This window comes from Varanus komodoensis, unplaced genomic scaffold (genome assembly GCF_004798865.1).
Source record: "Varanus komodoensis strain SLA01 unplaced genomic scaffold, ASM479886v1 scaffold9, whole genome shotgun sequence".
Taxonomy (NCBI): domain Eukaryota; kingdom Metazoa; phylum Chordata; class Lepidosauria; order Squamata; family Varanidae; genus Varanus; species Varanus komodoensis.
Genome location: NW_025336598.1, coordinates 6,911,650 through 6,928,816, shown reverse-complemented (window position 1 = coordinate 6,928,816; position 17,167 = coordinate 6,911,650). Strand labels below are relative to the sequence as shown.

Below are 17,167 nucleotides of genomic sequence, written 5' to 3'. Positions count from 1 at the left end.
TATATCCACTAAGATGGAGGCCTTCTGGAGCTATAAGGTCTTCAAATTGGAATGGAATGTCATTTGGAAAGGGCCAAATGGGATAAATTTCCCAGAGCAATGACAGAAGGCCTTATCCCAAACTAACACTAATCAGGGCTTTGATATTAGCATGACAAACAAAACGATTCTCAATGAACTTAGAGAATGGACAAATTCATATGAGAGAAACTGGTCCTTCAAATAACCTAGTCTGAAACCATTTAGGGCTTCAAAGAAAAGATTATTGAACTGAGCTAAGATTGATAGCCAGTACACAAAGGAACCATGTGCCCTTAATAGAATAGAATAGAATAGAATAGAATGGCTCTAGTCAAAAGCTGTAAAGCAGTACTCTACACCAGCTGGACTTTCTGGACTCTGCAAAAGCAACCCCAAGTACAGCACATTATCATGCCCCAACTTCAATGTAACCTGAATGCTCAAAAAAGAAAGAAAAAGAGAACACAAACTGTTCCTGTCATATGTGATATCTGTGGAACTTTTTATTCCGCAGCATGCTATCATGTAGAAGAAAATTAAAGTAGGAAAGTAGACATGTGGAAGTATGGATAACTTTAACTGGTCAAAGTAAAAAAGTTGACATTTACTAGTAATTCTAAATATTTCAGGAGGCTTTCTGGAAATTCTCAAGAGCTACGGTACCCTTTGGTTAATGATTATTACATACTGGTGAGTTAGTATTGCACCCTTACCCATGTCTCAAAGAAACATCTCAAGAATAAACATGGCCCTATAACTAGTTGACCAAACATTATGCCTATACTGATTTAGTGATGGATAGTAGAATGTAAGTGGGACAAACTATTAACCAGCTAGGGAGACAGACTGCTAACCAACTTAGTTTTCCAGCTGAAGTCTTGTAAATATGACATACATGAATTTCATAAAATTATGTTAGCCTCATTTCCAATAAGAAGGCATGTGGCATAGGCCAGTATAGCCAAAACATTGTACTTAAGGCAGAAAACCACAAAGTGCCAGAGTAAGAATTTCAAAAGGAGAAAGTCTGAGTTTTCTCTCTTCCCCTTTGATATTTCACCCCCTCCACCCATTTTTCCACTGAAAGGAAATTCAGTGTTGCTATGTTGTACATATGCCTGATTTGGAAGTTCTATGCTTATAGCATATTCTTAGATTCAACCAATTAAACAAATGCATTTATGTTAAAAAAATATTATCTTGCTCCTCTGAATGCTTACACACCAGTCAGGTTTCTCTGCCTACTGTGTGTTCATTCTATACTTCAAGGTGTAACACTGAGATCCTGAGAATCTGTTGGCAAAGTTGAATTCTCCCTGCTGCTGTGGTGCCTCTCAGTGACTGAAAGTGACTGTAACTTACACTGTTAGCAAAATATTGAACCTTTCATACTGTATGTTAACTTACAAAAGCAGTTCAGTTTCTTTGCTGACTACCCTCTTGAGCTGGCTGTTCCAATAGCAGGCCATGAAGATCTAAATGTACTGAAATCACAGCTGTTCAGGCCTTTTTACTATCTGAATTTGTATAGGATTATGTCCATAATCAAAAACCTATATTCAGGTTCCTGGAAATAAATTTATTTTTATTTATTTATTTTATTAAAACATTTTTATGCCGCCCCATTTGCCGAAGCTTAAATACCTTTCTTTCTCAATGAGTCTTATTTCTGAGTATGCATATAGGATTTCACTGACAGAAGTTTAGAAATGGAACATTTTGGATCCCATCTTCTCAGTTACATTGGGAAAGAGCAAGTCTCCAAGCTGAAGGCTGAGAAAAGGCCAAAGCTAGTGAACTAAGAGGGGATGCTGGAGACAAGCACTTACTGGTTTGTAACGTTTATGGCTACCTCTTAAACTTTTTGCAAAGTGTTTTGGACTTGAACATGCAGAAAATATCTGGCACTTAATAGCTATAGATATTCTATTCTGCAGCAGGTCCCAGGTGTCCATTTATTTATTTATTTACTTACTTATTACAAAGATTTATATCCTGTGCTTCTGTTGCTCCTACAGTACTCAAGGTAGTTTACAACAACATAAAAAAATTGCAAAATCAATAGCCATGTTGTCTGCTGTTCAGCTAAACTTACTGCATTCCAAGTGGCCTGCCTTATTTCCTGCTTCTGCTTCTCTGATATCTCTCCAACAGCTTCTTTTTCTTTCTGCTTCTTTAATATCTCTCCAACAGTTGCATCCATCTCTTCCTCAGATTCACCAATGCTATTTCCCCTCAGTTTTTCTTCTGCCTGTTGCTCAGGAAAGATTCCATTGTAGGAATTAAGGGCACAATTCTATGCAACTTTTGACCGAAAGAAAGCCCCATATCTCCGAAGTTTCCCTACTCATCTTTGTGACTTCCTGTCTACAGATGTACACAATTGCACTCTTAATAAGGTATAACACTATCCAGTAAGGCAAGGGGTAAGCCTGGGATAAAGTTTGTGAATGCACTACTAGACACACTGGGCTAGGAGTATTAGGGTTTTTTGTTTAGATCCTCTGACTTGATGTAAAACTAGACTGGAAAATGGAATATAAAGAGGAATAAAGCACACTTGTGTTTATATTGTCAGTGTCTGCACAACATGACAAGCAACCAGCAATTACTTTTTAAAAACCAGCTGCTTGTCAAGCTGCCCAAATCTAGTCATGCTGATTGACCACTGCAGCTTTATTTCTTTCTTTCATTCATTTCTATACTGACTGATAGCGGAAGCTCTATTAACCATGGAGAGCACAACGGCCTGCTCTAGGATTTCTCTCTAGCACAATTGCACATTGTGTCATCCAAACCCTGACAATGCAACCCACCATGGCAGAAACCCCAGGACAAGAAAGCTGCTTGGCAAAGGCTGTGGTTGCTACTTTTGCCAAGAGAGTGTGGCCCACAGGCGCCCCACTTTGGTGAAGCTGTCAGAGATGTCCCTGCTCCTTCTACCTTCTGTCCCAGTGATCATCTTTTGGTGCAGGAGGCACCGAGCTGATTCCTCCACCCCCATCACCAGCGTGGATGCCTGGCCCAGGCTTCCCCTTCCCTGCTCCTGCTTGAGCAGCTTTTTCTCCTGCAGAAGGAGCAGGGGGTGCTTGAGGTAAGCAGGATGTATGGAGAAGGGATGGCCCTCTCCGAGCCCCCGCTGCCCTGCTCGTGCTCAAGAGAAAGCCTCTCTGGTGGAGTGGGGGAATCGGCTGAGCCATGCTGCCTAGAAAAGCAGCTGCTTGCTCACCCCCACTTGCACAAGAGTGCATCCTCTCATGCAGGAGCAGGGGAACTGGCTGAGTGGTGCTGCTCCTTTCCACACACTGCTCAGCTGATTGCCCACCCCTTGTGCTGGAGGGTGGGCCAGGCAAGCCTGCTCCTGCTCCAGAGGTCTCTGGGGGAGGAGGCGAGGGCACCTGATCAGCTCCCCACCCTTTCTGCTGCATTTCAGAGCATGGGCCCTGCTTCTGCAGCAGAGCCTGCTTGATAGTCACAGAAAGGCTGTCAAACACTTGGGCCTCATTTGCCCTGCACTGCCCCCTGGATACCACCTGGAGGGAAGAGCAGGAAAGAGGGAGAGAAGCCTGATGAGGCTGATAGCCTGCTGGGCGAATTGCAGCTGCCTGGTGCTTCAGGGCAGCCCTTCATGGGAATTTAACATGGTGTGTTGACCTGAAGTGCAGAACCTGCTGAGTGAGATGGGGAATGGTCACTTTTCTTGTATTGATCCCTCTCATCTTTTGGAATATGGTGAGATGTTTCTGGATTATACAGAAACATGTTATTCCATTTTAAGCCTTGTTATTCCATTTTAGTGTTGCCAGTTTACATAAACACAATAAAGAACAATATCAATACATTTATATAGCTTATTTCAGCTAGTCATAGTACTTTTCATACAATATCTTAGCAATCCCATCAAAAGCTCTGTTGGTTAGGCCAGTGATGTTATTCCCAGGCAGGGAGTGCATGTGCAGATGTGTGCTGAGGCTGGGGGAAGAGTGGTTTAAAGGGACAGTGACCTAATACTAGCTGGTGATTTTTTTATTCAGTTGAGATTTGAAGCTGGCTAGTATGGTAAATATTTATTTATTTAAAACATTTATATGCCGTCCTTTACAACAATGTCTCAGGACAGCTTACAACATTAAAACAACAATAAAATATCAGTATATAAACAATAAATAGGAATAATAAATAGTAAGAAAAATTCAACCAGATAAAATTAAAAAGCAACTGCTAGCTTCTAAAATCACTAATTCTAAAACAATGTTCAAATAGAAAGGTTTTCACCTGGCACCGAAAAGAATATAAACTCAGTGCCAGGCAAACCTCTCTGGGGAGCGCATTCCACAGTGTGGGCGCCACCACAGAGAAGGCCCCACTCCGAGTAGACACCCTCTTTACCTCCTTCAGAGAGGGTTCCCAGAGCAGGGCCTCTCCCATAGATCTTAAGGGGCATGAGGGCATATAAGGAAGGAGACGCTCCTTCAGGTACCCTGTTCTCAAGTCAAATATTCCACTGTAAGTAAACAAAAAAACACACATATAGCAGATGTCATGATGGGAAGAGGACTGAGATGGGCTTCCTTTGAAAGGGGAGTCTACAATTAAATAGTTTAAATGTTTGAAACTGTATGTAATATGCTACAGTTTGCAGCAACTACTTGTTCACATGCTTCATGACAATCTATTTTTTTATTTTCAGTTCAGTGTCAAACACAAGCAGAAAATAAAGGTAAAGTATGCATGTTTTTCTTTCCTGAACTTAAGCCTAGGCATGCTTCCAAATGAAGGCATCAATTGTGCAATTGCCCTACATCATTCACAGATTGGGGGGAGGGGTTCAGATGTCAGTTTCTTCTGTTTGTAATGTTCCTGGGTTTTCTTGCACCTTGTTCTGCACTTTTTCTTGCCCCAGAATAAATGTTACGGAGGGGAAGACCGAATAGGTGCAGATGTCTGTTGCTTAGTAGTGCTAGTGCCATCCATCTGAAATCACCCTAAAATTCCTCATAACTAAGTGGTTATCCTAGGGACTATTTTCATCTTCTGTCCAAAGCTGTGATTTCCTCATCTGCTTAGATACGGTTGTATTTCACACAGAGTAAATGTCACTACATGTTCAATAAACACATTCAAATCTCCAGGGCCCAATGAACTCTATCTCAGAGTCATAAAAGAGGCAACAGAGGAACTCTCAGAACCGCTGGCTATTATCTTCAATAAATGTGGGAAATCAAAAAGTGCTGGATGACTGGTGAAGGGCTAACATTGTCCCCATCTTTAAAAAAGGGAAAAAAGATGAACCTGGGAACTACAGATCAGTTAGTCTGGCATCAGTCCCTGGAACGTTCTAGAGCAAGTTATTAAAAAATCAAACTGCAAGCACCTCAAAGAAAATGCAGTGATTAATAGAAGCCAACATTGATTTATCAAAAATATATCCTATCAGACTAATTTAATCTCATATTTAGACTGGGTAAACTCCCAAATGGACAGAGGGAACACTGTGGGCATAATCTACCTCGACTTTAAGCAAAGCCCCACAGCAAATTAGTAAGAAGTAGACTAGATAGAAAAAACTATTAAGTGGATCCAAAATTGCCTGCTAGATCAGACATGAGTGCTTATCAATGGCACCTGCTCAAACTGGAGGGAGATAACTAGTGCAGTGTTGAGTCTTAGGCCCAGTGTTCTTCAACATCTTTATTAATGATTTAGATAAGGAAGTACAAGGAAAGATAATCAAATCTGGGTGGAATAGCAATCACCCTAGAAGACAGAATGAAGATCCAGGGTGATCTTGATAAACTTGAACATTGGGCTGAAAGCAGCAGGATGAGATTCAACAGGGACAAGCACCAAGTTCTCCACCTAGGAAAAAGAAACCAAATGCATCAATACAAGATGGGGAATACAGTGGTACCTCGGGTCATGAATGCCTCAGTTCATGACCAAATTGGTTCACAAACAAAGTTTTTGGAAAAATTTTGCCTCCATTCATGAACTCCCTTGGGTGATGACCATGATTGCAGCCACGTCCCCGCATGAACATGATTGGGATCGCAACCATCTTCCCTTCACAAACACTCCAAACAGTAACCTTCTCCCCACCCACCACGAGGGGACGGCATGAGGGTGCACTCACCTCTGTCGAGGCCTTCTTGGTTCCTCACAGCTTCTGAACCGGAGTAAGGTCCCCTTGCAGGCTTCGGGAGGGGGAGCAGGAGCCTGAGGCCAGGAGGTGGCGTGGGAATGCTCTGCCAGCCAGGAGAGGGCTGCGAGAAAGTAAAGGCTGCTTTCCGTGGGCAGAGGCAAGGGGAGGCAAGGGATGGGGCTGTGGCTGGCCAAGTGGGGCGGAAGAAGCATGGCAACCACTCAGTGGGGGAAGAGGCTTGCCCTGAGATGGCCATGGCAGAGGCACGGAAGTTGCAGCCCCGCTCCTTTTCCGCCTCGGCCCGTCTGCCCCCGGGCTTGGTGAGGAGGCCGCAACTTGGCCTGCAGTCCAGGGACGTGGCTCATACTGTATTTTTGTGGTTTAAAAAAATTACATATTTATTTATTTATTTATTTATTTATTTAAAACTTTTATATACTGTCCTTTATGTATAGCATAAAGTTATGGTAAAGAACGGATTAACCTTATTTACATAGAACCTTATGGGCAAGTTTGACTTGGTTTGCAACCAATTTGGGTCATGACCCGAATCATGGAATGGGTTCAGTTTGTGAACTGAGGTACCACTGTACATTGCTCAACAAGATCTCACAGTAAATGGGAACCAACAGGCTAACCAACAGGCCTTTTGTTGTAAGCCGCCCCGAGGCTTCGGCGAATGGGGTGGCATAAAAATGTTTTAATAAATAAAATAAATAATAAAATAAATAGGAGTCAGCAATGTGATGCAGCTGCAAAAAGGGCAAATGCTATTTTGGGATGCATTAATAGATGTATTCCTTCCAACTCATGAAAAGTAGGATTCCCCTGTACTCCTCACTTGTCAGACCTTATCTGGAATACTATGTCAAGTTCTGGGGACCAAGATTTTCTGGCCAACAAAAATGATCCAGGGATTAGAAATATTGCCCTATTAGAAGAGACTGAGAGAACTGGGCATGTTCAGCCTTGAGAAGAGAAGACTGAAGGGAGACATGATTTCCCTCTATTAGTACTTCAAAGGCTGTCACAAAGAGGAAGGTCAAGATCTCTTCTCATTGATACCAAAGTGTAGGGCATGAAGTAATCAGTTCAAGTTGTGACAACCCAGACTCAGGCTAGATATCAGGAAATGCTTCCTCACTGTCAGAGCAATACGACAGTGGAACCAGCTGCCTAGAGAGGTGGTGGGCTCTCCCACACTAGAGACATTCAAGGTGAAACTGGACAGTCATCTGAGTCGGATCGTGTAAATTGGTGACTTGCAACAGCAGCTGGTTGGACCCAATGGCCTTCTTGCTATGATTCTGTGACTACTCATATTTACATGGGATACCCAGTTATACTTTTAATAAGTATACAGGCACTGAGCTGACAAAACTTATATATCACCCCTTATTGAACAGAAACATAGAAACAGAGTGATTCAGAAGGGATCTCTTGGGCCATCCAGTCTGACCCCCAGCTCCATGTCGCATGTCTAGCCTATCCTTGAACAATACAATAGCTTTGTCTTATTACTGATCAGTTCCCTAAAAATTAATATCCGGCTATTGTAGAACCAAGTGTTGATGGCCACAACGTCTAAACCATGAGGGCAAAAATTCATTGATATTCTTAAAAATGAATATGAGGCAGAAAGAGAAGTTGGTTCAGGAACATGCCATATGTTCAAAAGAGAATAAAAACTATTATTATACTCTCCTTGCTAGCAGAGCTACCCTACAATCATATCATGCCAGGACTTGGCTTATCCCACTGCTATGCTGCTGGGACAAATTCCTTATTCATTTCCATGTAGTCTAGGAAAACAGGCTGAAAACACACAAGTAGAAAATACAAAAATTATATTAAAATGACAGATTTCCACAGTTGCTCTGGAAATAGCCCTCCAGTCCACAAATCAGGGGCTGGGGCAGCCGTGACCCACATGCCAGCCGCACATGGTGGGAGTCTGTGAAGTCATGATGATGTGCCCATGTCCCTGACTCACAGTATTGTGGCATACCCAACACACCCAGTGAAGCCCGCATTCCCCCTCTCCCAATGGCACTGCCTGGGTCTATGGGTAGGACTGCACATGCTGAAATTTAAGCAGACATGTGTGCCACTAAAGCAACCTGATGTGAGCTTAATGCACTGTACTTGTCTGGATCAAAGACAGGCAAAATATGGGCATTTCCTGGGACAGTGATTAACTGGAATTATCTGTAGATATTCACATTGCTGGAGGGTATATTTCTTTCTCCAACCAGAATTGGGTTACAACTGAAAATGGTGGAGCAGCTTTCCTGCAAGCAAAATAATTTTTTTTGGAATGCAGAGAGATTATTTCAGAACACTCTGGCAAAGAAAGCTTCTTACCCTTATTTACATTCCTGTGTACTTGTTTTGATCCTTACTAGAACCAGAAATAGTAGTGGCTGTATGGAGCATTCTCCTTTTATAAATACCTCTATGCAGGGCAATTAACTATGGGAGAAACAAACTCCAGCAAGCTGTTGGCTGGTAGAGTCAGGCTGATCTTCCCTTTCCTGGTTTTCTTGAGGAGAGGGAAGGAGCGGTCACTCTTGTGGAAAACTTCAGACAAAATAACTGCCTTTTGGCAGATACTACACAAATTCAGAAGATTCCTATATCTAGCAGAGACACAGTTCTATGCTTACAGCATTCTTTTATGTATTGAGTTCTTGCTATGAAGAACACAGACAAATCTGGTTTGAGACCCAATTCAAAGTGCTGGTTATGACCTATAGAATTGTATGTGGCTTGGGACCAGGCTACCTGAAAGAATGCCTTCTGCCATACAAATGTGCACAGCAGGTTTTAAGATCTTCATGGGACTCCCTTTTTTGGCACTGCTGTTTTCACAGAGTCATTCAGTGGTAATGTGAAGGAGGCCTTGGAGGCAGCTCCCAGGCTGTGGAACTCCCTGCTGATGGAGGCTAAGTTGGTTTCTCTCTGCTACCATTCCAGTGGCAAACAAAGACATTCTATTCAAGCAGGCCTTTGGTGTGTAAGCATGTGTTTCTCGGTTGCCTGCTGTTTTTATTCTGCTACTGTTGTGTTCTCATTTGTGTTTTTAATCTATTTGTTTTACTATTGTTTTAATCAAGGTTTTACTTCATTTTGATTGTAGGCTGCAATGAGAATATTTTTCTTGGTAGAATAAAGAAAAGTGATTGTGTTTCTAGACAAAATACTAATGGCTGTATTCTATTCAAGTACCAATTTTACCTGTTGTTTACTACCAGATAATTATTTTACATCAGTTATGGAATAGGAAATATTCATGTACTTATCTTCTACTCTCTCATAGCAAAATGTGTGGACATCAACTTGAGTTCCTGTAATGATGTGTCTTATTCAAAAACAATTTACCCTAATCTGCTGTATCAGAAGTCCAGGGAGGTGATCGAATACAGCTCTGAGTATATCTTGATGGGTGTGCTCCATAACTTGCTACAGGGAGAATGCAATCCTGATCTGAGGCTTCTGAGCTGCTCCATCATGGCTCCAAGGTGTGAAGAGGGCAAAATCGTTAAGCCTTGTCGTAATGTCTGTGAAACCCTGAGAAAAAATTGTCTGCCAGCCTTTGATGCAATTGACATGGCTTGGCCCTACTTCTTAGACTGTGATCGCTTTTTTGTGGATGAAGTAGAAGGATGCTTTGATCCATTAGCAAAGTTGAGAGGTAAGAATCAAAGCTATGTCTACATCATTTGATACAATCAACAAAGTCCAGACATACAAGTGATCTGGACCAGATGGCAGCTGAATCAATTACTTTGATAGGGTTGCTGAAATAGTAGTGGGTGAAAGCTGGGGCTAACTGAAGTGGAATCACAGCATAATGATAAGCAGTTTTGCCAGAGAGCTAGTCTTTTAAAGGGGGCAGTGAGGGATCAGTCATCTAATCAGGTGATACAGGCAACTGCATACAAGCAAACTATCCATATTACTGGTTTAGTTTGTACACAATCAACTTGAATTGACATCAGCTCAGGTTCATATAAAACAGTCACACAAGTGTTAAAGGATTTAGTATTCAGCAGGGAACAAAAGCTGGAATCCTGGCACCCAGTTAGATTAGTTCAATGCTATACCCCCCAAAGAAGCAAGTGTCCAAAAAGAGAAACAGACAGCATCTTTGTCACTCATTTACTTATTAAACAAGTAAGGCACTGATTGTATTTTTATACAGCAAGTTAGGCAGATGAAAAATGCAAAGGAGAAAGAAGTATTGCCTCTCTTTCACTCTAATTTTTGTGGCATCCTGCAAAAAGTTAATAACTTGAAAAAACCATAGTGTTTTCTTCTTTTTTATAGAAAAGCATGAGGCAATCTGTCTGTAGCCTTTATATAGCTGTTCTCATGTTCTGGAATAATGAGAACAGATGAACATGTATCGATTTTTCGGTGCAAAATTATGTTGCTTTAGTTTCAGTTTGCATAGCTTATTATTGCCCATTTGCTAACCTCTTTAACCTCTTCTTTTTTCTGCAAAAACATGCATAGAATTGTACCATTAGTTTCTTGAACCTATTAGAGAAAAACTGCTAGTATATGCCTAACTGGATTTCTTCACTACCAGTGGAAGCCCGTCTCAAAGAAAGGTGTGCTTCTATAGGGGTTCTCAAAAATGTTTGGGTCTGTGGGCAAATTTGAAAATTTGGGAAGCTGTTATGGGCAGCATCACATGGTTTCCAAAGGGAACTCCTAGTCAGAAATGTGACTATGAGAAATGAGATCCAGCATGGTGTAGTGCTTAAGAGTGGGACTGAAGGTCAGCCGTGAAGCTCACTGGGTGACTTTGGGCCAGTCACAGAAACTCAGCCCAACCTCACAGGGTTGTTGTTGTGAGAATAAGACTGAGAGGAGGAGGAGGAGAATTATGAAGGCTGCCTTGGTATCCCTTGGAAGGAAAAAAGGCAAAATATAAGAAATAGATAAATAAAATGGTTGCCATGGTGAGGTTGTATTTACCCAGTGACAAAGGGCTTAAAGAAAGTGTAAGGCAGAGGTTAAGTCTGTTCTCCAAATACCAGCCCATGCATGTGCCCCCACACCAAAAATAGCATCAGGCTGCACCCAAGCCTTCCTTGGTTAATCACATATATCAGTGGTGCCAATATAATAGCACAACAAAATGCCAGTTTCACAGAAGAAAAGAGATACTCAGAGAAACATCTCCTCCCCCCCCCAAAAATGAACAGAGGTAAAAATACTCCCACCAGAAAGAAACACACAGGCAAAACCGCCCCTAAAAATTAACACAGAGACAAAACGATGCTTGTATTGCCCAAAAACAGTGCATAGGCAAAACGTCCCACCCATTAGTCCACGGAGCACCAGGGTCTCTTGGCTTTCCTTTAAAAACAAACAAATACCAAGATTTGGCTGGGCTTGCTGGAAAGGAAGACACCAGCTTCCTGCTGCCTTGGCCTGTTCCCTCTCTCCCTGAAGAATGCCTCAGTTCCATCATGGGAGTAAAGGAAGAAAGAAAGTGGAAAGACTTCAGATTAGTGCTTCACTTTCCAACTGCAGGTAGTAAAACAAACAAACAAACAAGGAGTACATACCATTGGAAGGAGCAGGCGGCCTTGGCAGGCATCTGGGGGTTCAGGGTAGCTCCAGCACTGGAGCAGAGTTCCAGTGAAATCTTGGATTCTTTCAGCCCTCAGCTGTCCACTCACTGAATGGTGGTTTTAATGATAAATTAAACATAAAGGATAATGGACTCAAGCTTTGATTCTTAAACATGCAGTGACCACACATATTTTCTTAGAATGATCCATAAGGATTGCAAGGCCACCAGGTATATGAGAATTAGCAGGGAAATTGATCTGGAAGAAAATGCCTTTGCTGCTGTGGTTTGTTTCAGCCTTGGCACAGATGATGAGAACTGCCTTAGCATGGCAGAGATCTTATTACTATGGTCACAAAGAGAGAGGTGTGCATGGTGTGAGTGGCTGCTGTTTTGAAGTCCCTGGACTTGTTAGCAGTACCACCCCAAGAAGTGTGGTGCCAGTGGCAGGTATCTCCTGCCTCACCCTGCTATCTTTCCAAGCCACAAAACCCTGGGTATCATGGAAAAGGTCCACATGGTGGTGAAGAAGTACACTTACATCCGGTGCTCAGAGGCAGATTCTGCTCCAGGGCTTACTCTGCTTGTAACTGTGGAAACAAGATGGCATAACTACTAGTTGGTATGATACCAGCATGCCAAATTGATCATATAATTACAGTTTGGTGATCTTCCTTGATATAGACCAATTTTTCTTTGAATAAATCAGTTGTGAAATCATGTATGCTGCTGTGCTGCAATATTCTTGGACATATGCATGCAAATAGTGAGCTGATTTAGTTAAACCAATTATGTTACTTTGCAGGAGAGACAGAATTTGCAGACGATGCCGTCAGTGAGTCACCAACATTTATTCGGTTCACCCATCACTCGTTCCCCCAAATGGTGAGAGAACTGAAAAAGGTAGCATCCAGATGTTCCCACATAGCTAGGATGTACAGCATTGGCCGCAGCTTTGAAGGCAAAGACCTCTTTGTCATTGAGTTTTCCACTCGGCCTGGACACCATGAATTGTGTGAGTAACAGTGGGAATTGACATCAGAACTAAATGGAACATGCTCAGAGTCAGGCCAGCCCAAAACACTTTGCTGCCTGCTATGGACTTCCCCTCACCCCTCAGCCCCATTTCCACCTCCTCTTCCACTCCCCTGAGCTGCTGCTGCTTCCTCCCCCATGCCCAGCATCCTCCTAGTCTGTTGTTGGGGACAGCAGGGCCCCCACGTGCTGCGTGCTGCTGCTCCTCAGGAAGCCAGGCGCACTCTGTTTTCCTGCTAGCAGCACTGCTCCAGCTGAGTTCAGCAGCCCAGCACCATCTCAAGCCTTGCTTTGCCCTCATAAATGGTCTTCCTCAAATAAGGGTGAGCTTTGGGCAGGCACCAAAAGCTTGGCTGTTAAATGCGAACATCATTGCTTTCCGTTGTGGGGCAGACTGCTTTTTTAAAGCAGTTTTTGCAGCCACAGCTGGGTGGCAGCACTGGCGGCGGCAGCAGCAGCACCACTCCTATGGCTGAGTTGAGTAGGAGGGAGGCCATTGCAGGAGACACTGGGTCGAGATCTGAGAAAGTACTGGCAGCACTTTGCCAGTGCAAAAAAGTTCTGGCAGTGGCTGTGGAGAAAAGTGGCGAGGTAGAGGCCAGCAGGGAGAAGCCATAAGTACGTTCCTTCAGTGGGTATGTGGCAGAGATGCACCACTCTGCTGCTTCCCCAATCCTCACCTGAGGCACCTGGAAGGTCTTACCTGGAAAGGTCTGGTCCCACTCAGATTGCTGACACTGCTTGAAACACAGCAATGTGGGAAGGATTCTCCCGAAAAGGATGAGGCTGTAGATGGCATCGTCAGGGAGAGCAAGGGCAGGGGTGCATGCTCTGCCCTTCCTGGGCCCCAAGCCACAGGGCTGCAAAGGACAGTGTCACTTCAGCACTGAGGATGCATCCTAGAACTCAACAAAGCAGCTCTTTCTCTGAAAAGAAGTAAAGGTGATTAATTTCCACGATGCTATAAATATGCAATGAGGTAGATGGAAGCTCACCAAGCTCTTGGAAATGTGTCTACATTCAGTTTGACTTTACTGATCCTTAAAACCTACTTTGTGTGATTTTAAATCTTCCAAGAAACCATTTCTGTAAGGGCCAAGCCACATAGAATCATAGAATAGTAGAGTTGGGAGGGGCCAGAAGGCTATCGGGCCCAATCCCCTGCTATTGCAGGACACTATGCTACACCATCCCATTCAGAGGACTGTCCAGATGCTTTCTGAATGTGTCTAGTGAGGAAGAGCCCACAACTTACCATTGTCATACTGCTCTGACAGTGTGGACATTTTTCCTCTGGTCTAGTCTGAATCTGGTCTCCTTTAACTTAAGTCTGTTGTTCAATGTCCTGCACACTGGAATGAACAAATGATCCAGGGTTTGGAAACACTGCCCTATGAGGAGAGACTGAGAGAACAGGGCATGTTCAGCCTTGAGAGAACAGGGCATGTTCAGCCTGAGAGAACAGGGCATGTTCAGAAGAGAAGACTGAGAGGGACACAATATTCCTCTTTAAGCACCTGAAAGGCAGTTACAGAGAGGAAGGTCAAGATCTATTCTCGCTGATACCAGAGTGTAGGGCATGGAATAATTAACTCAAGTTGCAACAACCCAGATTCAGACTAGATATCAGGAAAAGTTTCCTCACTGTTGGAGCAATATGACAGTGGAATCAGTTACCTGGAGAAGTGGTAAGCTCTCCCACACTGGAGTCATTCATGGCAAAAGTGAACAGTCCTCTTGAGTTGGATGGTGTAAATTGGTGATGGGCAACAGCAGCTGGTTGGACTTGATGACCTTCATGGCCCCTCCCAACTGTACTATTTGATGATTCTATAAGTAATCCAAGTAGATTCTACTTAAGTAGAATAAGTAGATCGTCTCTGTGGTGGCAGTGGGGATGCCCATTTTATGGAATGCCCTTTACTCTGGTATTTGGGAGGAACCAGCTGTGGCATTTTTAGATAACCACAGAAAAGCCCTTTCTCTACTCAGGCCTTCCCTGATTTTATATTGCCCAGTTTGTTTTGTTATGGTGTTTTGAATATTTGGTTTTACACATGTTTTACATCTATGTTTTTGTATTTATTATGTTGGAGCCTAGTGCGCTTTAATCTTTGCTTTGTAAAGCACTTAAGCATTTTAGGTATAGTAAGTGATATGATTAAATGAATGAATGAATGAATGAATGAATGAATGAATGAATGAATGCATCCTTGACTAGGGCAGCACAAGCCACAATGGCCAAGCAGCCTATATCAGTCTTAGCAACCACCTTCTTTAGACATCTTGAAAGTTATCCAGTAAAAGATAACCTGGCTTATTTTTTCACAGTCAAGCCAGAGTTCAAATACATTGCCAATATGCATGGAAATGAAGTTGTGGGGAAAGAATTACTAACCTATCTTGCCCAGTACCTGTGCTCTGAATATATTCTTGGCAATGTCAGGATCCAGACATTGATCAACAACACTCGAATTCATCTTCTTCCTTCCATGAATCCAGATGGATATGAACTTGCAGCAGAAGAGGTAAATGCATGGCAGGATATAGCTGAGAATCTGGAATGATAGTAAAGTGTTCTGGTAAAGGGTTCTGGCTTTTATTTTCACTGGTATAGAGAGCCTTTGAAAGAAAGAGAAATGGTATATATGCAATGGGGTTTTATTGTTCTTTACAGTTGGCTTGTTTATTTAGTCTTTCTTCATTTAGGATGCAATCCTATGTCCAGTACACACTAGGAGGCTGGCCATAGGAAAGCTGGAGTCCCTGCTGAAGCCTTCTTCAGAGAGCCGGCTCTCCCCACTTGCAGCTGGTGCCATTCCTTCTGCACTGGCTGTGCCTCTGAAGGCCGCCTTAGACAGTGGGCAGGGTGGGAGGGGAGGGGAGGGGAGGGGAGAGGCACCCTGTTTTATGCAGAACCCAGGGGGTACCTCCTCCTCGCATGGACAGGAAAAACATTCAGGTGACTGAAATGGGACAGCTAAATGTTTTGGAGGGCAAGGGGTGTGCAGAGGCGGTCCTAGTCTCCATGCCTGTCCCACAGCCCATTGGATGCCTGGACCTTGCTGAGTTGGAAGGGCTGTGGGAAGTCACACAGCATGGTGCCCCTCAGGTTTCTTATTCTTTGTATCCACATTTGTGACATTTGAAATAAAAATAAATGGCACACTAAAAATGTATCTGTGAACAGTGGAATCATAAATTGAAATTAACATAGAATAAAATAACAGTATACAATGAAAAAGAATATAGAGTCTTTAAATCCCAGGGCCTGGCCCAGTCAAAGCACCTCACTTTAGGATTGAGGAGACTGAGGAAGAAATGAAACCACCTGTGTCAAAGGTGGTTTAGTTTATTGAGCAGCATGACAAAACACAGATGCAGACTATAAACAAGTAGAAAAGATTGCCACTTCCTTTTTCTGTCACAGCACATCGCCCATCCCTTGCCCCAGACTGACGACAAAAGGCAATGCCTCATGGCCGGGCTCCTGTGCATTGCTTCTCTCCCACTGTGGGAGATGGTGTGGGAGAGAACCCACTTCACTCAGCAAGCGGCTTCATTCTCAAGGAAGCCTCATCTGCAGAATGACTGGGGACAGCAACTTCCAGCCAATTATCTCTGTTGCTCTTCGTAACAAGCTGAAGCCTATGAAGCTTTTGCACAACTTCAAGGAACGTTTTCTTTGTGGGGGGGGGGCAGGGGGGCAAATCTTATTTTTTCAGGAAATATAACAGAGGGAAAGGAGGAGTATATCATAAGAAGAAAAAAAGCAGCTCCTCCTGCCAAGTGTAGTTCTAAGGTTTAACACACAACTCCTTGTTTAAGCACATTTACAATAAACAAAAGCCTTTATCAGCCACTCTCCTGGCCCACCCATTCAATTCTCAGTCATATATTTATCTAGTCTATACAGTTAGTTATACATCTCAACATTGCTTTGGTGTGAATGAAATCATAAACATTTGTATAAACCATATTTTCTTTAACTACTATTTAAAATGTTCAAAGTAAATCTTCCCTCTTTATGTAAACTCTTCAACTGGACATAACTAATTAGCTTTGCCATTGTTGCTAGCTTGTTTTTCTAGTCTTCAACAGCTAAGCAATCTTCAGCTTTCCACTTTGAGGCAATTATCACTCTTGCCACTGTTATCATGTATTTGTATAATTCTGACATAATCTTTGGGATAGCCTCTGGGACAATACTCAATAAAATGTTCTTGGCGTTCATTGGAAAGTCAATTTTGAGTATTTTCTGCATCTTAGCATGTATCTGCTTCCATTTTTTAAATTCTGCCACATGTCCACCACATATAATAAAATATTCCATCTATCTCTTTGCATTTCCAAAGAGTTTTTGTCCATTTTCTGTATATCTT

The 17,167-nt window shown here is 42.8% G+C and overlaps 1 protein-coding gene across 1 annotated transcript in view; it reads left to right on the top strand.

Annotated features, from left to right (window-relative positions):
* Nucleotides 1-17,167, top strand: part of CPZ (carboxypeptidase Z) — a 53,979-nt gene that overhangs the window by 5,911 nt on the left and 30,901 nt on the right. Inside the window, exons 3-6 of the mRNA XM_044417944.1 lie at nucleotides 4,712-4,741; nucleotides 9,483-9,857; nucleotides 12,556-12,765; nucleotides 15,117-15,313. Of these exons, the coding sequence (XP_044273879.1) occupies nucleotides 4,712-4,741; nucleotides 9,483-9,857; nucleotides 12,556-12,765; nucleotides 15,117-15,313 (812 nt within the window). The remainder of the gene's footprint in view (nucleotides 1-4,711; nucleotides 4,742-9,482; nucleotides 9,858-12,555; nucleotides 12,766-15,116; nucleotides 15,314-17,167) is intronic.